The 25,333-nt window shown below is 40.0% G+C and overlaps 2 protein-coding genes across 2 annotated transcripts; both read right to left on the reverse strand.

Annotated features, from left to right (window-relative positions):
• Positions 1–3,928: 3,928 nt before the first annotated feature.
• Positions 3,929–10,339, reverse strand: slc22a13a (solute carrier family 22 member 13a). The gene is made up of 10 exons (XM_085438790.1): positions 9,965–10,339; positions 9,780–9,883; positions 9,476–9,630; positions 8,220–8,388; positions 8,016–8,136; positions 7,600–7,694; positions 7,288–7,502; positions 6,321–6,429; positions 6,017–6,223; positions 3,929–5,935 (listed from the first exon to the last, which is right to left on the reverse strand). The coding sequence occupies exons 1-10, from the start codon at positions 10,337–10,339 to the stop codon at positions 5,866–5,868; spliced, it is 1,620 nt and encodes a 539-aa protein (XP_085294916.1). The 3' UTR covers positions 3,929–5,865.
• Positions 10,340–13,151: 2,812 nt separating this feature from the next.
• On the reverse strand, positions 13,152–23,998 carry LOC146688246 (serine/threonine-protein kinase OSR1-like). The gene is made up of 17 exons (XM_085438587.1): positions 23,758–23,998; positions 22,753–22,865; positions 21,667–21,775; positions 20,678–20,819; positions 19,925–19,980; positions 19,713–19,822; positions 19,486–19,587; positions 19,158–19,291; positions 18,974–19,022; positions 18,804–18,869; positions 18,493–18,615; positions 17,979–18,014; positions 17,714–17,863; positions 17,183–17,285; positions 17,018–17,086; positions 16,311–16,375; positions 13,152–16,149 (listed from the first exon to the last, which is right to left on the reverse strand). The coding sequence occupies exons 1-17, from the start codon at positions 23,825–23,827 to the stop codon at positions 16,075–16,077; spliced, it is 1,572 nt and encodes a 523-aa protein (XP_085294713.1). The 5' UTR covers positions 23,828–23,998; the 3' UTR covers positions 13,152–16,074.
• Positions 23,999–25,333: the final 1,335 nt, after the last annotated feature.

A 25,333-nucleotide genomic window follows, 5' to 3' on the forward strand; every position in this document is an offset into this window, starting at 1 on the left:
ACGGACTTTCAACTCCCGCCACAGATTTTCTATGGGGTTGAGGTCTGGAGACTGGCTAGGCCACTCCAGGACTTTCAAATGCTTCTTACGGAGCCACTCCTTTGTTGCCCGGGCGGTGTGTTTTGGATCATTGTCATGTTGGAAGACCCAGCCTCGTTTCATCTTCAAAGTTCTCACTGATGGAAGGAGGTTTTGGCTCAAAATCTCACGATACATGGCCCCATTCATTCTGTCCTTAACACGGATCAGTCGTCCTGTCCCCTTGGCAGAAAAACAGCCCCATAGCATGATGTTTCCACCCCCATGCTTCACAGTAGGTATGGTGTTCTTGGGATGCAACTCAGTATTCTTCTTCCTCCAAACACGACGAGTTGAGTTTATACCAAAAAGTTCTACTTTGGTTTCATCTGACCACATGACATTCTCCCAATCCTCTGCTGTATCATCCATGTGCTCTCTGGCAAACTTCAGACGGGCCTGGACATGCACTGGCTTCAGCAGCGGAACACGTCTGGCACTGCGGGATTTGATTCCCTGCCGTTGTAGTGTGTTACTGATGGTGACCTTTGTTACTTTGGTCCCAGCTCTCTGCAGGTCATTCACCAGGTCCCCCCGTGTGGTTCTGGGATCTTTGCTCACCGTTCTCATGATCATTTTGACCCCACGGGATGAGATCTTGCGTGGAGCCCCAGATCGAGGGAGATTATCAGTGGTCTTGTATGTCTTCCATTTTCTGATGATTGCTCCCACAGTTGATTTTTTCACACCAAGCTGCTTGCCTATTGTAGATTCACTCTTCCCAGTCTGGTGCAGGTCTACAATACTTTTCCTGGTGTCCTTCGAAAGCTCTTTGGTCTTGGCCATGGCAGAGTTTGGAGTCTGACTGTTTGAGGCTGTGGACAGGTGTCTTTTATACAGATGATGAGTTCAAACAGGTGCCATTCATAAAGGTAACGAGTGGGGGACAGAAACGCTTCTTACAGAAGACGTTACAGGTCTGTGAGAGCCAGAGATTTTCCTTGTTTGAGGTGACCAAATACTTATTTTCCACCCTAATTTACGAATAAATTCTTTACAAATCCTACCATGGGAATTCATGGATTTTTTTTTCACATTCTGTCTCTCGCAGTTGAAGTGTACCTTGGTTGTCCACAGTACAACATTATAGAGCACGTGACCAGCAACAAGGTTGGGTAGGGGATGAGGAGTAATCCCAGGCAACACAGCAGCCATCCTGCCACTGCGCTGACTCTCCAGCGCGGGCCCAGACCCGCCTCGTGTTCCCAGGAGGCAACAAGCATCGAAGGCATTGGAAGGGGAGGGGGGATGTGTGAGTACTTATCAGTGTAAGTGTATATGTGTCCTTTGCCCTATCAGGCTAAGTAAACAGTCTATCAGCCAACCCAGGTGGCCTTGCATAGAGTGGGAAGAATAGTCAACACACAGTCGTTATCAGGGAGTTTTTGTTCAGCTCGTCTTGAGCCCACAGCTGGCGCCGAAGGGGTGTCCGCATTATGATGTTGATGTTGTTGATTTTTCTTTTATGCGAGCAGCTCATGAGAATTTCAAAGCTGTTCTTTAACACTCCAACACTGGTCTCTCAATCTCCCGTTGGGAAACCGCGAGTTTCTCCATGATGTTATCAAACTTGCGTTCCGTGGTCTTGTCACTCTTGTGCTCAAAGAGCAGATTCTGAGACCTCACGACCGCAGTGAGCTGTTCCAAGATGTAATCCAACTTTTGCTCAGAGGTGTTATTCTAAGTATTCACGGCAGCCGTAAGCCTCTCCAAGATCTTAACCATGCTGCACTCTGTGAGCCCATTCTGAGAAGTTGCGCCTCGTCCCATCGTTTCAATCCCAGTGGGCAGCCTTGGGGGGGTTTGAACAGCCAGTTCAGCTTTCTTAATTCTCCGATAAACCAGGGCCAAGCCAGCTCCGATCAGCAAGAACCCTGTTATCGTGGTTCCGAATAGGTAGATATCTTCAGCGTCCTCGATCGACAGTCCCGCCAGGCACACGACCCTCCATGTCTGCCACCCGTCCATCGTGTATCCGGCAGGGAAAGTCCCTCCAGGGCACTCAGGCTCTCCCGAGCCCAGACTTCTCGTTGAGAAAAGGATGTCAATAGCATTCAGAGACCAGTTGATCAAATCCATAATTCTCTTATAGGTTTTAGAGAACAGACTGAGAGAGAGTGTTCCAGGGAAAGTAATACACACGAGACAAGACAAGGACACAGAGGCTAAGCAGGGAAGATAAGGGGAAGGAGGAGAGGAGAAAAGTGCGACTGCCTTTGCCGAGAGCCAAACGAATACCTGAACCAATAACTTGGTGTTCCCAGGTAGGATAACAGAGCCCTCTTTTCCACTTTTTCCATGTAAGTGTTGGCCACAATGGATGAAACTGGGAAACCCATGGCACACCCATCTTTCTGCCTGTAGTACTCACCCTTGTATGTGAAATATGTGGAATGAACACAGTTCCAAGAGCAAACAAACTTGGTCAGTGCTGAGAGTGGTCCTGTTGCTGAGATTGGGGTCATCCTGTAATCTCTTACGAACTACCGGCCTAGTCTATCCCAACCCCACCCTGTGACCACCTGGACCACTTTGAACTTAAAATGCTGGTGAGCCAGATACCACCGCATCCATGCGGTTGAGCCATTGCAGCAAGGCATGATCCGAAAAGAGGATGAAAGGGCAAGAGGTAATAACAAAGATAGTTGACTGACAGTGGATGGCCAGGCCTTCCTTCTCTACAGTGCTGTACCTGCCCCCCTGCTCTGACAGGTTTCATGCTGATGTACACCACTGGAACAAAACGCCCCCCAGCCCTGTGTTTGGGGCATCAGTCTGAAGAATAAAAAAAGAGGGATAAGTTAGGCATCTGGGTTCCCCACAGAGACCCTCCTTCCCCCGCACAAACGCCACCTGGCACTACTTTGTCCACTGGGGCACCCTTCCAGGTGAGGTCGGTTAAGGCTCCACAAAGCCTTTATGGTGAAATAATGTTCTTTCCACTTCAGGATTATGGCTCCAACAGTGCAAATTCTTCTGTAACCTATGCCATCAGTATATTTTGCAGCAATACGGTTGCAAATATCTCGAGGGAGCTTATTGGTTTTATGCATCAAGAGATGTTTCTTATGTGACACCTTGGTAATGAGACACCTTTTTATATCAGTTGGGACTGAACCAGCTGATATAAATGTGCACTAAGTGGCAGGGTTACTTTCTAATTTCCAATAGATGTCAGCTGGTGTCATGCCATTTCCCATCTCCCTTTCTTTGTGTGTTCAATACTTTTTTCCCGTGTGATTTCTCATTATTAAACATAACTTAGTTTATGGATATATGTGGTTTGATTACTTTACTTGTGTGGATTGGATGGGTCTTGGATGTTTACCTAAAATATTGTGGCATGTTCAATACTTATTTTACCCACTGTATCTTTTGATAACAGCTTGCACCAATGACCCACTGGGTTTCTTTCAGGATGAAGCCAGATGTTCTGGATTTTTGACTTCAGTTGTTGCCATACTGGTTGGACTGGACTGGTTTTGGGGAGGTTGCTCTTAAAGCTACAGCATTTATAAATGAGCAGTGTGTTTGTGAACAAAAAGACACAATCACTGCTCATTACTATTCAGAATTAACCTCAGACATCACTCTGAAAAGTTTGAATGAATATAAATTTATTTGTATATCTCTTTGTCTCTTTATTTAATCAACTTGTTACTATTCAACATAAAAGCATTTGAGAATGAAATAAACAATTCAGTCTAAAGTAGAAGATATAACGTTATTGATCATTGCTTATTCAATTAATAATTAAGTAAAAACATAGGACATCTGAACAAACCACAAAGCTTCTAAAACAATGTCCTTTGGACAGGTGAGACCAAAGTGGAGATGTTTGACTGCACCATGTTTTGTGAAAACTAAACACAGCATATCAGCACAAAAATCTCATACCAGTTTTCACCCACGTTGGTGGAGGGGTGATGATTTGGGCTTGATTTGCAAATTTGTAGGAACTTGCCTTGAGTCTCTTCTATACTAAAATATTCTAGAGTCAAATGTGAGGCCGTCTGTCTGACAGCAAAACCTTGTCTAAAGTTGGGTCTCACAATCAAGTCAAAGTTTAAACTTGAACTTGACAGAAATGCTGTTCTGGCCTATGAAGCAATGATGTTAAGAAGAGTGGGCATACATAATAAAAACCATAACATAATAACATAAAAACATAATAAAACCATACAGAAAATGATTACTTCAAGTTAGGGCTGGGCCATATTATACCGTTCACGGTAATACTGGTATAATGTTAGGCAACGATAGGAAAATGAAATATCGCGATAGAATATGAGTAAAACGCGCATGCGCAGTGCCTTTGTTTTCATACGCACATGGCCGATTGTTGAGTGAAACAGATGAACCAGAATTGGTTTGTAAAAATGGTGCAACTTCATTGATGTGGAACTGGTGTGGTGTTTGTCGGTCAGATACACGACAAAGCACATTTTTTTGCAGAACATGCAAGCGGCCGTCGTTATTGTCGTATTTGTCGGACTAAGATGCTCTTCTGGGAGTAATCTGGGTCCTAAACTCCGTACACTTCAGGTCAAAGGAACACTGCAGCATCACTGAGAGTTAAAAACTGTCTAAATTCTTTCATCTTTAATAAAACGATCAGCATTGCTGCTTAACCAGGTGAAACTATGAAGTTTAACTTCCAGGCATCCATGAAAACAAAATTTATTACATTTAACGGAGTTAGAAGTTAGCAGGAAGCTAGCGGAAGTTAGCTTGCTAGTTTCGCTAGTTACCTAAGCATGATATAGCATGTTCTGACAGAGATTTCTGGAAAAATTCAAACGTACAGCTCTGCTATCACGTCCAACATACATGAAGACAGGAAACTAAACAGCAGTGACGTTTGTAGGGTTACTGAAGTTGGGCTAGCTGGTATATAATGATGTGCTACCTGACTGCTAGCGACACAGCTATGTTAGCATAACATAAACAGTGAAGCTGGAGGACGAACACTAACACTTTTCCACTTATAAAAGTTAACGTTAAAGTTCCTGATAGCTAGAGACAAATGCAATCGCATGGCAGGATTCTGTAAACGGACCAAACTTCAGTCAGGAGAATAACTGAGATAATCCATCCACAATACAAGGTTAGTCATTAATATACTACAACAACATGGGAATAGAGCAGAATTCATTCATTAATAAATCAATGGTACAGAAGTGGAGGAAGCAAGAAGAATGAGTTTAATAAAGTTTGATTTATCTGACTGCTTTGTTTCGCTTAATGTGCCTTATAATCCCGTGCACCTTATGGTCCGAAAAATATGTACTGCACACTGCAGTTTAATGTTGCAAAGCACCTCTTTTTAACTTCAGTGGATATTATACATGGTTATGCTCAGGATATGTCAGCCCATTTCTACTGGAAATGCCTTTTGGTTAAACTTTCAGCAAGGAATTTGCATTTGCACTGTTACATTTTTTATAAAGCTTTTAATGTACATAAAAACCAGCTTCTTGTTTAAGTGAAAATAAATGGAAGGTTGTCTTTTTGCGCTAGTAATGTTGTGGAGTTGTATTTTGTCTCGCATCAATTATATCGTCGGTTATATCGTTATCGCAAATTTTCAAATATATATCGTGATAAATATTTTTGGCCATATCGCCCTGCTCTACTTCAAATTATTGCTGCTAAGGTATATGAGAAAAACAGTAACACTATCAAGAGAGACTTGACTTTTAAAAATCAAATTTTCAATCAAGTTTTTGCCAGCTTGTGTGTTTGTTGTTTGCTGCAACAAAACAGGAAGCAACTGAAATATTCAGATTACAGCTTAGTTGATTTTCTTTGTGGAGGTAAGTTTGATCCACTTTGGTTCCTCTCCATAGTCTTCGTCCTGCAGGGAAAAGGAAAACAGAGAGGTTAAAACTATAGAAATTGTTTGAAGAGTTTGCCGTCTCGCTTGCAGCTTAATTACCCATTGGCTTCAGCTTCATCAGTTGAGTCTGGAAGCTCTTTTCTTCTGGTCTCAGGAAGCAAGAAGGCAAGAGCTCCACTGATGAGTGTAAGGCTGCTGTAGACTATGATTGGTATGGACCAGTGGTAGATGGCCAACATGTTGACTGGTGGAGATATCAGACCACCAGTTCGATACACAATAGAGCCCAAACCAGAAGCTGTTTGTCTGAAACAAGAATGTATATTTTAAGGACTACAGAGTTTGAGAGCCACACTAACATTATGGCTGCAATGGCAAGGAGAGAGAGAGAGACTCAGCTCACCGAAAAGATGTTGGAAACAGCTCCTGAACATACACATTGCACACGGAGCCTGCCCAGTTAGTGAGAAAACGTCCACAGGTTGCTAACGCAGTAACAGCAACAGCATAACCTGAAACAGACTGACAGATTAAGTTTACTGCTTTCAGAAGCAGCTAATTCATATTTCCTTCATCATTCACATAATAATTTTAGAGAAATTTAAGAACCCAAAGGTCTGTCTGTAAATCAGCAAAAAGGGTCCAGGCCCATTTCTTGGAATCTGTGACTTACAAATTCACTAGTCCCCCATCTCTTTCACAGTTTTGTAACTGTACTGGGTTTCCACGGCTGTAAGTTTGCACTCAATGACCTTCCAAAGATTTCAGGATGGAGCTCATGATAGCTGCTTCATTATTTCCATTTTATCAGGTCTGTGTGTTGCTGCAGGAGTTTCACCCTCCTCAGCAGATTTTAGTTTAGGCTTTACCACAGAGACCCACTTATGGTTTAACAGATGAATTTTGTTACTTGCAAAGTTACACCTGTATTTTACCATGACAGTTAGAAGCCCTTTAGTGTTTAGTATCGTGAGATGACTGAATGGCACTGCCATCTAAAAACAGACAATATCAGAGGAAAAAAAATAAACAAATACATATAACTGGACCATGTATTGATGGCCCAGCATTATTAGCTATGAGCCGATTCATAGATATCAGCATTTATAACAGCCAGTGAGTGAAAATTAAACAAGTAAAGAAGAGACACAAGAAACACCCTTCTGCCATGTTGTGGTTTAGAGGTATTTGCGGGGAATATTGACATCTCATAGACTGTCCACCAGAGAGCAACCTGCAACTTCCTTTTTGGCAACACAGGTGCTTTGTAAGCAGCTAACACAACAACCAGCTGATCTGAGCAGAGTCAGGACAGACCAAACAAACCAACAAAACAACAGTCCTGAGTGAATACATCTGAGGAGCTCTACCTTGAGGAACCGCTAGCATTAAGAGACACAACAATCCTCCAATTAGAAGTGTTGCCATGAGAGATGGTTTTCTTCCCACTGCTTCCAGCAGCCAGATGCTCAGAATATGAGCTGGTATTTCAGACAGGCCAAATACTGCCTGAGTCACGAAGATGTTCAAGCCAAGTTTTCCCACACTGAATGAAAGGCAGAAGTAGGCAACATTCAGCGAGAACCTGGGGAAAGACAGAGATGGATTTCAAATACAAGTTGCACAACTTGATCTGACGATTAAAGGCTCGGTAGAGCAGATAGGTGTAAAATATAACTTACCATGCCAATGTTATGGTAAAGAAATATTTCCTAAGCACAGCTGATTGGATAAGAGTTTTTATGCCTCCCTTTTTCTCAGGGTCTTTCACAATAATCTGTAATGCACAGGGGTGAGCACAACATCATGCTAACATGAGCAATGTTAGCAATCATTTAATCCTACAGCCTTACAAATGTAAGTCTGACTTACTGCATCACAGTCCATTAAATTATTATCCTTCTAATGCAACTTTGGCATCAGAAGTTGACACGGTGTCCTTGTGGTTCTAGTAGGCTTACTTTATTAGAGTCCATCATTACCCATCATTTGCTCATTATACTGCTAATATTTTATTACATAGCAGCTTTTATTATTGCTGCATGTAATATTCCTTTCAAGCCTCGATACAAAGGGAAGTGAATGTTGTGAAGGGTACCTGGTCCAGCAGATAGTTTGGAACCGTGCGCTTGTTGATGGCTGCAGCTTTTTTGATTAGCTGTTTAGCCTCCGTTGTCCTTCCAGTGCCCAGCAACCACCTGGCTGACTCCGGGATAAACCTGTCCAAAACAGGCCAGTGGCACTTAATAAATTCAAATGTACCAGTCATAAGGGATGGCATCATGAGAGAGTTAATGCACACCATATATAAATAGCAACCAATGCAAGTGGAGCTGCCGTGATCAGCTGAGCCAGTCTCCAGTTTCGTACAAAGTAGATCATTCCAGCGAGGAGGCACTGTCCAACTGCACCACATAGCTGAGTCACACATGCCCCCCATGAACGATTGGACACCCCGATCCATTCAGTGGCTATAACATTTTTTTATTTAATTTTAAAAAAAAAAGGTCAAAAGACAATGTTGACAGGAATTACAGAGCCCTGAATGCAGACAAAAGGTAAAATGCTGTCAAATAATGTTTTAAAAAATCATTAATTGAAAAAAGAATGAATAACAAATTATTACCAGTACTATAGAGCTCAAGTCAGAAAACAACTTTTAAACCGATAAAAAGGGACCATATAAGAAACATATAAAAAATAAAAATATAAAAAACATCAGTACAGTTTAAAAAGAGGGAAGTATAATAAATTAATAAATATAAAGTCAGTGATACATTTTTTTAAACAATTCATTTATCAATTAACCATTCAATTATTGCACAAGAGAAATGTTGACTGCACTTATGTCCCCCAATGACTAATATATTACTTGAAAGTTTGGAGATGATCAAATGGAAGCTGAAGCTTTTTCCTAATTTGTATGACCCTGACCTTTGACCTATGACCTTGAAGCATTACATACTAAAATGGTGTATTTTATTATCTTTATCAGTACTGATGGAGAAGAACTGACTGAAACATATGGTTTCTACAGGCTGTAAAAACTTGAGATTTTTCAACTCTCTCTATGCCCTTTCATATGATCTATTACTCAATATGGTTTATTTTATTTTTTTTCAAGGTCAACTTTCACCGTGCGCAGTAACAATGAAGACCTCCCCAAAATTAATCAGAAGTCAGCAATTTTTCAATTTTTAGTGAGGAAAAATGTTTTTTATCTGTTATCAGGTCTGTGTGTTGCTGCAGGAGTTTCACCCAGCGAGCACTACAGGCTTGAGCAACATGCACTGATAACAACATTTAATTCAGACATATTTAAGACAATTACTTACTCAAATTGCTTCCAAACCTGGTGCTTTGCAACCAGGGAGCTTCTCAACTACCTGCTATGACATAACCTTTTCATACTGAATATAAGCATTATAAATATTTTTTTTACTTAAACATGTATTGCTATCAAACAACAGCTAAGATATAAGTCAGTGAGTTTCAATATAAATCAGACTTATATACCTGTTTGACACAAAGTACGATAAGAAAGGGATAATACTTTACCCAGGATAACGCCATTAAGTCGATATCCCCCATAGCAAACTCCCGCCATGAACTGGGATGCCAGATAAAAGTAGAAGTTAGGCGATAATCCAGTTGTGACAGTAAATATCACCATTACAACAGCTGGGATTTGACATGCTCTTTTTCGACCAAACCTGCAACAGATAAGATCCCTTAAGTCACTTTGTCTCCTCTGGACAAATTAAATATTTAGTTGATGTTTCACATTAAGTGACAAAAATATCACAAATGCACCAAAAAAAAAAAAAAAATCCAAACGTTAACACTACAAGTATTTACTTACGACTCTGCAAAAGGTCCAAATAAGAGACAGCCAATAAGGATGCCAGCCATTAGGACAGTTTGTGCTGTCTCCAACAAACTAGCCCGGTCACAGACTAGATCAAACTGGGGAGAAAAATAACCCATATTACTGACATTCATTCATAAAAGTTCACATTATTTACATTATAAAAGACCAAGACCTACATCAGTGACTATGGTGGCTTCATACAGCATGTTCCCATACACCCATCCACTCTGGCACCTTGTAGTCTCATTGAGCCCGTACTCCCTGATGGCACCGATGTCCCAGTCCACTGGGACGAACATCCGACATCTGCTGAAGGTCCCATCGTCTTCCCGAGGCACGGTCAGGTTAAGCTGCTCCTCTGTGGTCAGGTTAGGAGCAGCATTGAGTATCCAGTCTGTGTTGCAGCGTCTGTCTGGATCTGACTGGATAAAAAGTACACTGGCAAAGTGGAAAGGTAGAATAACATTAGGGAAGCTGAGAGCAAAAAGGGTGATCTTCTGAAATAACCCAAACTCCCCCATACTCCGCAGAATCTCCCCGAAATCAGCCATTTTCAGGGCGCCTTCTTTCACTTTAGAGATGCTGGCCGACGACGACCTTTAAACAGTGCCTATTAATGTTTAAACCCCAGATCATGTATTTCAGGAAGGATGAGACAGCATTTCAGCAGACATTTCATTTTATAGAGAAAACTCCTCTCACTGATGGAGATGATAGTTTAACCTGACATGAGCCTTTTGTTCATTTCACTTTGTTTAATTAGTTTCCTCTGAGTGTGGTCACCAAAAACCTTCAGCAATTACAAGAGCTTTGGCAGTGTGGCAAATTTCAATAACAGACCCAATCCCAACGCCTTAATTCAGTTTAATTTGCTATTTCCAACAATCCAATTCAATTCCATTCAAATTTATTTATATAGATTTACAATTTACAACAATAGTCGCTTCAAGGTGCTGTATGTTGTAGGGAAAGACCCTGCGAGTTAGAAACATAAGTGACAGTGCAGTATATAACTTACAGTAAGACACCTTGCAGATAGCTTAATAGATCATCCGCTAAGTTTTATAATATTCCTTCTTATAAAACCTGACCCAGTGCTCTTACATAACAAAACAAGCAGATGTGTTATGTAAGGTGGAGATGCTGTAAAAGTTATTGTACACTCGATAATAAAATGGTCTTATCATGCCGTGGTCTGCAGAAACATTCAAAAGATCATTGAGCAATAAAAGTTTGCTTCCCTTTCTTCTTTTTAAAATGCATTTTTTGTCTTATTCAGTCTCATCTCCATCTCTTTTGACTGTCCTTCCTTTTAATTTGATGTAGAAAACAACAGAAGAAGCTAAAGATACAGAAACAGATCCAGTCTAAACATGGGTCAAGGTATACCAAGGCACACAACATAGATGTAAAAGATAAAAGACCAGTTATATAGATAACAGATCAATGCATGCATGACTACAGTATATATATGTGACTGTCTGGCTTTTATTGAAGGATACATATACGCACGGTAAATCAAAAACCTGCCATTTTTATGTGAACCTGTAAAAAATCAATCTTTTTAAATCTAAAACTATTAAAAAAGTTATGACATGTACAAAAAGGAGGACCAAGGTTGGCAATTAAATGCAAACATATTTAGCGGCACTAATCTATACACCAGATCACACTTCCTTTGAAGTGCTGTTTGAGGAACACACAGATGGATCAGTTCAAATAAATCAAACTTCAGCCACTGTTCCAAACCCTGGGAAGAATCTAGGACACACTTCCTTTATAGAAAGGATAACACTGGCTGTTAGCTAGCCCTTCCACAGGAAAAAAAAATATGCATCTAACTGCACATTTAAAACACAGAGATAACTGCTGAATATAAAACTCAGCAGACTACATCAGTCCACATGTAAATGTGTAACTTCCATGGTAAATATAGCAGTGACAGCCCATTTAAAGTATTATTGGCTTGTTTACCACCTGATAAGAAGCTGTCAAAGGGCTCCTGGAGGTAACAACTCACATTTCTAAAACTGAAAATATTTTCAGTAGGAAAACGCATTAAATGCAGACATTGTTGATGATTTTAAAGGAACATTTGTTCTACACTTGCTTTGGGTATCACACTTTTGCATAAAGAAATTAATGGATAAAGAAAAGTTGGGATAACTGAACACATTTATCTGTCTTTGACTGGCATCCCTCTGAGCCACTTATCTACCAACACTCATTTTTTACTATTAGGAAATGGCTGCTACCTCAGGACAGCACCACACTGGTACTGATTGTAGTTTCTCTGGGTAATGTATGATTTTTATTCGTTTCTTCATGAGACCAGTTTCTAGAAACACCTGCAGTCAGGAAACAATTACTCAAAGAATCATTTATGAAACTCTTAAGTGTTCAAATTTTTCTAGTTCCAAGTTAGAAACGACAAAAACACCTAAAAACAAAAACAACAACAAAACAGCTTTTTAACGAGTTTGGGTTTTTTTTGTTTATGTAATGATAATAATAATAATAATTATCATTATTATCACTAATGGTCTCTTTATATGATTAAAACATGGGAATCACAAAAAATTCATTGTTTTGTTATTAATTTTTTATATGAATGTGGATCACCTAATAATTACTTTATACAGATTTTTTTTTTTTAATTTAGCAGTGTTTAATATTTTTGTTTCATTTCTATTTATCGTGTCTAAAGGTTTTGAACTGTGACAAGCTGCTGCATGAAGGAAATGCACCAAAGAGATAATAAAATATGAAAACGATAGAACACCTGCTGAAGGTCCCACCCTCACATCGAGCTGCTCCTCTGTCAGGTTACGACCCGCACTCAGGATCCAGTCTGTGCTGCAGTGTCTCTGGATCTGACTGGATAAAATGAAAACTACAATACAAAACTTCATGTAACCAAAAAGAGTAAGCGTTTGAAAGAGACCAGCTTTCACATTTAAAAAATTGAAGAAAAGAAAAGAAAAAAGCTGGAAAGGAAGAAAATTTTGTTTTACTTGAAAAAAAATAAAATAAAAAGTGCTGGGAGCTTTTCCAATCAGAATTAGGTGTCTGATGGCACGATTGTGCCAATCTCATTTTGCTTTTCCAAGACATGCTCTATAAATCTCTATAGGCTCTTGTTCATGTGTTTATCTGTTTATTTAATCATTTCCATTAGTGTTGTTTCAGTCATTACATTATATGAAACATAGTATAACATGGCAATGTCTAAGTTTCTGTGTGTAGGAACTCATCCCCTCCCCCCACTCATTAACAGTTCTACTTTGGTGGGTGTGAGTGTATGAAAACCCAGTGCTACTAAAAGACAGGACACTTTAAATAAAAGCATCAACACTCATTGAATACCATCATGTAACTTTATTCAACAACTAAAATAAAATAAAAACAAAAAACAATCAGCTTGCATGTGCTGAAATTTACTGACAATGTATCAAACTGGTAAATCACCATTGCATCTCATCACAAATACTCTTCAAACTAAGCATGGGTGGATATACACATTTTATGATTAAGCGTATATTTTTTTTTTTTTTAAATATAGGTACTGATCTGTAAAACAAAGTTCATACATACATGCCAATCAATTGATTAAAAATAATACTAATCACTGAGTGCCCTCATAAGAGGCAGAATGACTTTTTAAAAGTAAACGATAAGGAAGATGTTTAGAAAGTCTTTGATAAGCAACCATTTAATGACCAAATCACACATACACACACACAGAGGGTAGGGTAACCTGTGCCGTTCATCGTCTAGTTAAAATTATCTATCAATCAGCCTGTAACTGGCTTCCATGAGGAAACACTACATATCATGACATCAACGCAGAGTGTGACTTCAAGCCCAATGTAATTAAAAAAAAAAAAAAAAAAAAAAAAAATGTGCACGTTAACATATGAACCAACTGAATAATCCACACATGATTAGTGATGCTCAGGCAAAGGCCAACAGTGGAAAACACTACAAAACAAACTGAATTCTGCGTGCTGAACATGAGTCTCAATCTGTTTGCCTTTAATCAATATTTACAAGTAATATGTTCCTTTAATCTGACATGTACACTTCAACAGTCAATGCAACGACATCATTACATACAAACCTCATGTCTGTGCGACAGTGCGTGGAGTTGCCATCATATGTACAGTTACAACATGTTAACATACACCATTTACATCAGTCCTTGAACTAAGAGCTGTGTCACAGCCCTCTGCACATGGTCCAAAACCACCACAGAGCTACACTGGGAGTGATGAGTGACTTGGTGTTCATAAAGCAAAGACACTACAGTACTGAAACAACTTGCCCAGTGACAACAAAAGCTTCCAATGATTTTTAAAAGGTTGCTAGCTTTAAAGAAATTTGTGGGGGGGAAAAAACAAAACAAAAACAAACCAAGATAATGCTGTCATTGATTTATTGTGTTTTGGCAAATGAGTAAGACTCAAAATACGAGTGTAGGGAAGTAGAAAGAATCTGCAAAATAACTGAGCAAAGCTGCAATTATTTACATCACAAGTGTGTATTTTTAAAACATTTTAAACATAGTCATTACCAGTATTATGGTGACACCTTCACCGCACATTCTAACATGTTTTTAACAAGTGTATTGACCATGCTCACCTTCTCAGTGTGTTTGTGATGAGTGTTCGTGTTAAAACATTAAGTACCAGACAAACTGAAATTTGGACCAGATAGTGAAAAAAAGAGGAAAAGACCGGGAGCAAAGCGGACAAGGAGTCCTTAATACCTGTGCCAAATTTAGTGACAATCCAATGTATAGTGGTCTGAGATCATTTAAACAAAACAAGAATGCCGAGCAGCTGCTTTGTAAACTCTCGTGCCAATCGAGGCGATGCCAAAACATTTGACCAAGAAAATAAAAACTTTGAGGACCACCAGTGTGCACAGAATATATAAGTATACACATGTAGTAAATTTCATGCCAGCCACTGATGAAGCAGCAATACCATCAATCAGTGCTTGAAAGCAGAATCCCATTCATCTCCATTGTACTGGGGTGGAGGCAAATAAGCCAATAGCTATCTGCATGGCTAGCTGTCTTCCCCTTCTAAGCTTCATATGAGTATGTGCACCTTTACAGAAGTTCATCAGCACTCAAAACCAGCATCTGGGAATTGTAAGAACTGTTAAATCAGCTATTGCGAGATTCGATGACAACTTAAAGGGGAATAAAAAAGAAAAAGAAAAAGAGAAGCAGTCATTACCCGTGTTTGTGGATATGAAAGTTAAATCTTACAATGGGCTCTTAGCGATGTCAGTTTGGCTGGTTGACTCGTTATGAACTCCTTATGAGGTACGAAAAAAGAAAGAAAATGTATCCAACACAAAGGAAATGATTAGTAACCAGTGACCACATACCGTGAAAAGAAAACAGCTATTGCATAGTACAAGAATATCAGGCATTCCCTCAACCTGTGAAAATAATGTGTCTTTAATACCTTGGGATAAATGCCAACTGACCGAGTGTGGCACTGTGGGACAGAGGGGCTACAGTTGATTTAAGCAGTGCAGTTAGAGCTTAAAATCCTTGGTTATGTTTTGACAAAACCACCACAGATGCTGCGGAGGAGAGAGCTGATCACACTGCCTCGGGCTGGATCCTTTTTGACATAATAGGTAAAAGTTCATCGGAATTTATGGACTTTCATAAAAAACAAAAACAAAAAACCTATGCTACGACATATCTGTATCGATATTACGGGGATTTTCTTAGGCGTACATGTGAAATACACAGAGTACACAAACTACCACCAGTTACACTGGTAAGGTCTAAAGTAACTAAGGCTGAACTTGCTTTTTAATTTCAATGTATCATAAAGTGCCACACAAAGGTGGCCCGACACTTCAGAGTTTTGTGGCACAGTTAAATGTTTGCTTTTTTTTTTTTATAAAACAATAAAAGGCAATCGTTTCCAGTACTGGCAGGAGACGGCTTGGATTGTGCTTGTGTATGAAGACAAAGAATGGAAACCGGAAGAAAATAGGAACTGATATCTGATTGCATCTCTTCCCCCTCGTATAAGCGCACTGTAAACTTTTCAAGAGTGACTCCTGTGATGAACTGAACCCCCTCAATGTGGTCCTCGTGCATGCTGCAGTAGTGTTACACTCCTACCAGGCTTATGCCTCCTTCTCTTCATCATTTCCTCCTCCTCCCTTTGGCAGAAGTGGTTTTTGGAATTGACTACAATGCAGCTGTGCCATACCATTTATTTCTGTCCTTTGTATCTGGCTCTGGTTGGACTTAACTGATACTGAGCTGCGCAAATCCAATGAGTTTAATATCATCGGGAATTTCAGACTCTTCCACTCCAGACGCCTGGAAAAAGAAAAAAGAAAACAAAACTAACTGTTGTTACTAAATATCTGAGAAGAAATACTGACCCATACACACAAACTGTGTTAATCAATGAATATGCGACATATCTGTACCAGAAAGTCACAGCATTACTTCATAAATAACTCGGTTTGTGTGCTCACCAGTTTAAAGGTCACATTTTTGTTACTGTGTGGATCGTCAACAATCTTTTGCAAATTGGCAGCAACTGTAAAGACAGGAAAGTTAGAAAGCTGTGAGCAGACTAAGGCTACATTCACTGCAGACCTCAGTGCTCAATTCTGATTTATTGCTCAGCTCAAATTTTCCTTGAGGATGTGGCTAATGTCCTTTACCCACGTGTGCAAAGGAACAGCAAAGACATCATACAGATCATTCTGCTGCATCGAAGGAAACACACGTGGGTCGCCGGAACCAGCTTTCACAATTTAATTTGGATGTGTAATAGAAGCCTATGAAGTTGTGAGAAGATGACAACGATGACGAGACACCCTACAAATGTTAACAGCATTTGTGATTAATAGAAGTAGTTAGATTGTTTCCTAAATGCTGATTTTATTGAAAAGACCCAAAAGGATGCGAGCAACTGATCTGGAACAATATGAAAAAACTCAACAGATTTGCATTCTGCACTGTGAACTTTGCATCCAGCTGCTGTGATGCCCAACACCTAAGCGAACTCTGAACACTGAGGCTGCAACAAGCTTTACTGATGAGCATTAAAACGCTTTCAGTTAATTGCAAGACTTGATACCATGTTTAAAGAAAGAATTGAATGCAAAACAATCATTAATATTGACATATTATCTTAGCAATAATATCACAACATGTAGGGCTCTGTCGGACTCACCGATGACTAAGTCCCTTCCATCAACCAGACCAGCTGAGACCAACTCCTGAGAAACTCCATCAGCAGAGTCTGAGGACACGAGTGAAAAGATAAACCACAAACAGAGTTAAGAGACTGGAGTGGAAGAGCGTGAGAGAGAAGAAAGAGCTTTGGGAATATTTCTACCTCTGCCAGGCATGAACTCAAATCTGATGTCATTGAGCTCCTTCTTGGAATTCCTCAATCTCAGGACGAGACTGATGGGAACGGTGGATGAGGCAGCTGGATCCTATCGAAGGAAAATAGTAAAGGACTTACGTTTGGGAACACGTGTCTTTGTTCTCGAGTTATCGCATTCACAAGCTTGGGTGTCCACATCGCTCGCAGAGCAGGGTGACTACAATTCCCATCCACAACTGTGCTTAAAATGCATTTGGTCTGGAGAAAACTCCACCACGCATCTTTAAAACACATGTAATGCCAAACAAAATGGGATTTACGGTCACAAAACAAGATACCAGTGAAAATATCAAAAACAGCAGGGGTGAGTTGGGGGAAACAAAACAACCTATGCTTCTAACAGGGAACTTATTCTTGAGAATTTAAGTGTAATTACTTCATGAACGAGTATTGTTGTGGATGCCTTCCCCACAAATACGCCACCAAAAATTCATTTGTCCCAAAAGCTCTGTTTGTAACTTTTTAGGTAACTGTTACCTGAACAGCAGGCCCGTGTGAAGGGCTCGCTGTCTGAGCGGGAGCCTGTGGTGCCACGTGTTCTCCTGTTGGACCTGCATTCGCAGATCTCTCATGTGCCACGCCAGGTGGCTGCAGATGTGCACTGGAGCCATCTGCTGGTGGGAAAAGCTACAAGATACCAATTTCAAAATTAATCAGTAGTCAATTTTACATAAATGCAAATCAAATGGGGGGGGGGGCATAAGACAGATTTGCAGGTCATGTCCACTACAAGAGGACTTACCTCCATATTCTGGGGCCCGTCCTTTACTCTTGGTGACTGCAGAATGGACATGACAGATTATCAGGATTAAACACATGCAATTCTCCAAAAATGCCCCATGGACACATGCCATTTAGCATGAATTGTGATATGCCAATTATAATTCCAGCTCCTTTTATTTTTATTTTTTTTAATTTGTCATTTTGGGGGTAAAAATCAGAATCAGTAATTAGATTTAAAAAACAAAACAACACAAACTACAGTTCTACACAATAATTGCATCTTTACTTGCTGAAACCCCCGCTATTCTTAGGTCGAATAAAGTTCTGAAATCTGGAGTTTCTGAGCTCTAATCTCAACATGAATTAAGTAAGCAGAGGAGCTCACTAGTACTGCATTCCTGCTTGGCTAAACATATGCTCAAACTAACAGTAAAGCAGCACCATCTGCTGGCCAAAGGACGCTGTGCACTGAGAAATAGCCGCCGTATAAAATAACCTGGACTATCAGATGGCGCAGGCATGCAGGGCCTTACCCGCAGAGCTGCTACAGCAGCTTTGCCCTCCTCGCTCTCCTCATCCAGCTCGTCATCGCTCCACTCCCAGCCACCATCCTCCGTTTTGTGGAGACGGCCGCTTGAGCCAGGCACACGACGCACCTACACGGCGCAGTGAAGAGAAGCAACAGTGACTCATTCGTCCTCTCTAGGAATTTCCCAGCAATCATTAGGCAGAGCGTTAGGAAAACTGGGACACGCCCTGGACGAGACAGCACACCTTGTCTTGATAAGAGCAATGCACAGAAATACTGGTGAGCGTGGATTCAGTGCATGAGTAAATTATGTACCTTTTTAGATCGCTCTGTTATTGTTGGACCCTTATACAGGAGCTTCTCATGTAGGAACTCATTGTTCTGGAACACAAAGGCAACCATTTCTTACAGGATCTATAAATACTCTCTTTGAAACCTACAGCAATATTTTCAGCTTATTTTTATATCCGTGATGCATGGCTCACCTTGGCTTTCGTGAAGAATTTGTGCTTCAGCAACTCGGCAGCAGTTGGCCTAAATAGGAAAGAAACACGAGGCTTTTCATTATATTTGTTCAGCAACAGGGGAATCTAATAAGCAGAAAAATTAGCACAAATTGGGTCTGGAAGTTTGCTCAAAAAAAGAAAGAAAAAGGTTTTGCAGAGTAACCTTTTTTCAGGATCTTTCTGTAAACACAGACACAGCATCTTCCTGAACGATTTTCCGTACTTCTTCACCATTTCCTTATCTGTAATACCCGTCTCCAGGCAGGGAGGGTCGTTTTGCAAGGTCAGCATCAACACCTACAGACAGGCAGAGATCAGCCTGAGCTGGTGAACAGACTAAAAAGTGAAGATATCCTTACAATGGTGATGTTAAATGTCCTGCAGTTTACACAGAATCAAACCTCTCCACACTATAAATGGTCTGAGCTTTGAGCTTTTTACCGTGGAACAAAGAAGCTGTTTGGATCACTGTAAACTCTGCACATATTTACCTTCATTGGTGGGTATTTGTGATATGGTGCTGCCCCAGTGGCCAGTTCAATAGCAGTTATCCCAAAACTCCAGATGTCAGCTTTGAAGTCATAGCCACGGACCTGCAGATTGAAAACAGAGCCGAGTGAACAAAGCTCTCGAGTTGTCCTTTTATATCCAAGCTTGTGGCACTGCAGAGAAACTGGAGAGAGGGAAAGAAGAGGGATAAAGCAAGCGAGGCTTATACCTGCTCCATGACTTCTGGGGCCATCCAGCACGGCGTCCCCACAAACGTCTTCCGAACCTTGTTCCTCGTCATGTCTCCACCTGTTGCTAGAAAGGCACTCACACCAAAGTCTGGTGTTTTGAGTGCATGAAACACAACAAATAGGAGATGATGAAAAACTGCCTCAAATGCCACAAACCACAGTAAATGCAGACAAAGCAGAAACACTTTACCAGCTATCTGCACAGAGCCATCATCCCCGAGAAGAATATTTCCAGCCTTTAGATCACTGTGCATGAAGCAAAGGAGGATTAAACCACAGACTACAATTAGAAGCCCACAAAGAGTGGCTGTGCCCCGACACAGATGTGGCTCGGCTCCAGAAATGAACAACACTCCAAATATTTTACTATTCCACAGAAACACGATAAAGCCTCACCTTTGATCAGGTTCATTTTAATCCACCTGTTTTCTGTTTGTATGCTTTACACCGAGTGGAAATATGCGCAAACAACTTGAATGGGTCACCCTGAGCCCAGCCTGACTGAATAATCATTCACTCTTAAAATATCAGAAAATCTAATCTCTCATGATTATTATTATTAGATTTATCTAATTAAATACATAATAGATTGCTGGAAATGCTCCTTTGACATTATTTTTTTTGTGAATGGGACTGTTAATTTACAACAAGTACAGTTGTCACACATCCAGGATACAGAGGCCTTTCTTTTCACTGGTGGTCCACAGTGTTCCTGGGAGGAACTTTTATGTAAAACAAACCTCCTCAATTATGCAGCTTCACTGTATTAAATATTGAAGGAGTGAGGTCTAGTTCAAACCGCACACTCATATGCAGAGATGAAAGGCCCAGAGCCTGACTGAGTTGAGATGGCAGTGTACGATGGGACATGTGAGCTACAGAGAGTGCAAACACTGTGTACAGTAATCACTCAGCTGCTGCGCAATAAATCAGCACAACCTACCGATGAATCTGCCCGTTTTTGTGGAGGTACTCGAGCCCCTCCAAGACTTCTTTCAGAATGGTGGCAATGCAGGCCTCATCCAACACACCGGTCTTATGCTCACCGCGAGAGATGATGTGCTTGATGATGTCCAGCACCGAGCCTGAGAAAGAGCGAGTGAGTGAGTGAGGAAGAGGGAAAGACAGGCAGAGGCTTGTCACAAGATGTGCTCGCAGCACATGGAGAGAGTTTCCAAGTTGGTTAAAAGAACATCAAGTGGAATTCAACCTAGGCTTATACTGTAAACAAACCCTGCAGCTGTGCCCTGTTAACTAAACAAAATACAACCTGCCAGAACCCCGCAGAGTACAGCAGCAACATGCACAACAACCAGTGGAATAAAGTAGTGGCAAATTTGTTTCCACTTGGTGGAATAGATGTGCAAACATTTACATATGCAAAAGACAACAGTGGCAAAAACTGTAGACAGTAAATTCCCTGACAACATAGTGCAATATGAAATTATGAACTTGTACAAAAGAGGGCGTAACCTCGATGGGTAAACCATCAATCAGTCGGTTAAAGCTGGTTTTAGACTCCACACAGAAGCACATATTTTAGCAAAAATATGAACAAAATAAGACCGACAGCCGGTCTGCACACAGACTTACTCACCATTACTATCAACACAGTGTGGTATAACATTGCTACAATCTCCCTCTCTATGCTAAATGATGGAGCATGTGTCCTGCAGAAAAGATGCAGAACACATTAAGGTTTAAACAGAGAGTGTTAAATCAGTAGTGGATATATCACATAAGTGTGTTCTCACAGAAATGATCGTGAAATTAAAGAAGCCCATAAAATAAATCTCAAGAACTGGTTTTGTGGGAAGTTAATCTCAATATTCATTCCAAGTTCAAACTTGAGCTTATTAGTAATACAAGAAGACAGGTTAGCCAAGAGCAGGTCAAATTAGGAACAGGTTTCATCAGTGTAACAACACTTACCACCACTGAGCAGCTTCATCACCAGCCACAGCTCATCCTTCACCACAAAGGAGGTATAATAAGACACAATGTTTGGATGGTGGCACTGGCTCATAGCTTGAATCTCTTTCTGCACACAGAAGAAAAATGTTGGATACAAGGTCACCCAGGAAGCATCAACTGTGGCCTATCAAGCCAAGCACAAACTGAATCTTTATGTTAAACTTAAAAAGACAAACTCGATCTCAGTCACAGGATTTGATCTTTTCGAATATTTAATAAGAGCTGGCTCAAGTGAGAGCGAAATGCAACAGCTTAATGTGTGCTCTTCCTCAAAGACAAAATCTCCCCTATTAAAAAAAGCAAAACCTGAAAACTTCAGCTTCAACATTATTACAAAGCCACCAAGCAAAGACATTTTTAACCCAGCATTTAGACATAAGAGGATTCAGGAGCTTGACATTATATAAGAACTGAGTAGGAAGATAGTGAAATCAAATAAAATATTTACAGCAGACAGCATACACTGCTATGATGGTCCTTAAGAAGAAATAATCAACTGGGGATAAAAATGAAAAGACTGCGGCAAAGCCAAGTAATCTCTGGTGTTTTACTCCAACATCTCGTGATTATGATCTTTAAGTTAAACAAAATAAATGCTCTAAAATACTTTAAAGTGGTTGACAAAGGTCCTAAGATGTATAATGTGTGACAGATCCAGCTGATAAAATGTTGAGAGTCTATTTAAGATCCTGGATGAATTCTTACTTTCAGGTAAGTGATTAATCCAACAAGCAAACCTGTTACATGGCACTAACAGCTTTTACTGGAGTTTGCACTACAGCTATTGATTCAGTAAATATAAATCAATAGCAATAGTGAGGTATTGACTTGTGACGTATTGAATTCACTGGATTAAACTAAAGCTAACTTTCACTGATTATTTTTGTCTATTATTCCTCCTCTCAAAGGAATGTTATTATATACATCTTTCCAACTTTTTCTCAGATAACTGCTTAATCAATCTCTTGTGCGGATTGTATGGAAAACATTCTCAGCAAAACACAAACATGAATTTCTGCACCACCTTCCGCTGTAGTTTCTTACCAGAAGCTCATCCATGCTAGTCTGACACTTTTCCAGGTTGATTCGTTTGATGGCCACCTTCTCCTTTCTCGGCTTGCAGTAAGCTGCCTGGACAACTGCAGTGGCTCCACTTCCTGAAGAGACCAATAAAAAAAAAAGTCCAGCTATCCCACTGTGGAGCGGTCTCTGATACTCAGTCAGCATATGACCGCTGTACTGGGTCTTACAAGTACAGAGTAAAGACATGTTTCTCACACTGGAGACTAGTCTCTCTCTGTAGACTGTAGTCCTTGTTGCTCTTTAAAAAAAAGTAACGGACATAAGAAAGCTACATTCAGTGCACACGTTTTGGGAAACTTTTAATCGTTTTCTTAGTTATACTTAATTCACACTGTAAATATGTTTCTTTATCTTTGTTTTTTGTTTGGGTTGTTTGTTTTTTTTGCAAATATTGATCTTTGTGTGTTCTTATTCATGTTCTTAACCGGGAACTGAGTGCAAATTTAGTTTCACCTCATGTGAATACATGCCAATAAAATCCTTGAATAAAGTCATTAACTGTAAGAAGCAGGATCAAGCCAAACTCAACAGCGTTGTGAAAATGACCCTAACTCTCTAACTCTTCTGATCAAAGTCATGTTCCAGTTATTTGAACTTGTGTAAAGTATGACTGATTCACTACATGCCATATCACACCTTGGGCAAAAGAGCACCACCCATTCTAACAACGGAAGAATCTGGACGTACTTAAAGCTAAACTGCTTTAGCTAGCCGTTTAGCTTCGTGCCGGATAGCAGGAATACAACCTTACTTTATGTCTCCTGCTAGCAGAGACAGTTAATCGGTTTGCCCTTCTACGGAAAAACTTCTGAGCTGTTAGCGTTACTGCAGTGTAGCTATGGGTCGTAATTGTACTTCTGCTAGCTGCAGACATACAATGCTACTTGGCTAATAGCAGCTGACAGCCGACGACAGTGTAAGCCAGGGAAGGCTACAATGCTAACATTAGCAAGCTAAGCTTCTCACCTATCACCTCATTGAGTTCATAGTCATCTTTGTCGATGGACCAGGGCTGAGAGGACTGGTCATCTGCCATGGTCGTGGTCTAAATGGTATAAACAGCACTTCTGAATTTAAAAAGAGACGCCTGTTTGATGTTAGCTTTGTGATTACTCCATTCGATGAAGCTTGCTACTGCTCCGCTGACAACTCCTGCTGCCGCTCCTGTCAACACAACTTTACGCGCTACTGACGAATGGCGTGACGTATGGAGAGAGAGGAGGGACGAAGAAGGCGCCATCTTGAGTGGGGCAAGCTATAAAACTTTAAGGACGTTTAGTTAAACAAAGGCAAAATGTATAGTTTTCTTTAATAGATTTTAAGTGAAAATGGGTTTAGTATGCTTACGGATATTATAGTTCTTTCAATCAATTTTACCCGCACATTCAGAATAGTTTTCAGTTATGGGCGGCAGGGGGTGCTAATGAGGGGAATGTGACTCACTCCCATTGTCACGATGAAGTCGCGATAAATAGCAGAACATAGGGTGTGTTTTGTTTTGTTTTTAGGTTACTTGAGTAATTTATGTTACTTCAATGAAATACAGTGCAGTAAAAAGTGTTTTTTTAATTTAAAAAGTTTTATCAAGTTGTTCCACCAAACTGTGCTAATAACTCCTAAAAACTGACCGTGTTTTTTCCTAAAACGCTGAACTGACTCAGCAAAAAGCCATTAAATAAACCCGCCAAAACACAATAACATCACAAATGACTCAAATGAATTTAAGCTGTTACTTGTGGAACGACTTTACATATCTTCTTTAAGTAAATTAAAAATAATTTAGCATGCCACTGAACCTTGGTGAGAATATAATCCCATCTCATAATTTATACAAAAACACCATTCTGTTAATGACGACAGTTTACTGTATGTGCTGTTTCCATTTCTATAACCTGCTATATTTTGAATTTTCAATAACAGCTCACAGTTAAAGTATTACACAACTGGAGAGGGAAAAATGATTTACATAAGCCATGTAAATTCAGATTATTATTGTATTATCTTTTTACAAATATCTATTTGCGTATTGCCAACCTAGGATTATAATGCCTTTTTTAACTTCAGTTCACAGAAATCCTAAACAGAGAGGAGACAATGAGTTCATCTGGCTCATCTCTCAAGCAGTAAATTAATACTAATAGGATTTATTCCATTTTATTGGCTACATCTTTGTTTTTAATTTGACCTGCATCGAACAACACAGTAAGAGCACACTGGGTTGAAGTAAGACACACATTTTGTAGTCCATTGTCTCGATATTGTAGTCTAAACAAAGCACACATTCAAGTCAAGTTAAGTCAGCTTTATTTGTATAGCATGTTTACAGAGGCACAATGTAATCAAATAAAAGAAAAATTAAGATAAATGAGGTAAAAAAAAAAACATTACAAAACATCCATATGTATGCACACAAGCAAACAATTATACACATGTCTATACAAGTATATATGTATATACAACATAAACACACACACAGGACATGAATACATGTATACATATACACATCATCAAATGAGATAAAAGACCAAAATAACTAAGACCG

This window comes from Copadichromis virginalis, linkage group LG18 (assembly GCF_057382275.1).
Source record: "Copadichromis virginalis isolate Kocher_CV1m ecotype Utaka linkage group LG18, C_Virginalis_male_GT1.1, whole genome shotgun sequence".
In the NCBI taxonomy this organism is placed as follows: Eukaryota; Metazoa; Chordata; class Actinopteri; order Cichliformes; family Cichlidae; genus Copadichromis; species Copadichromis virginalis.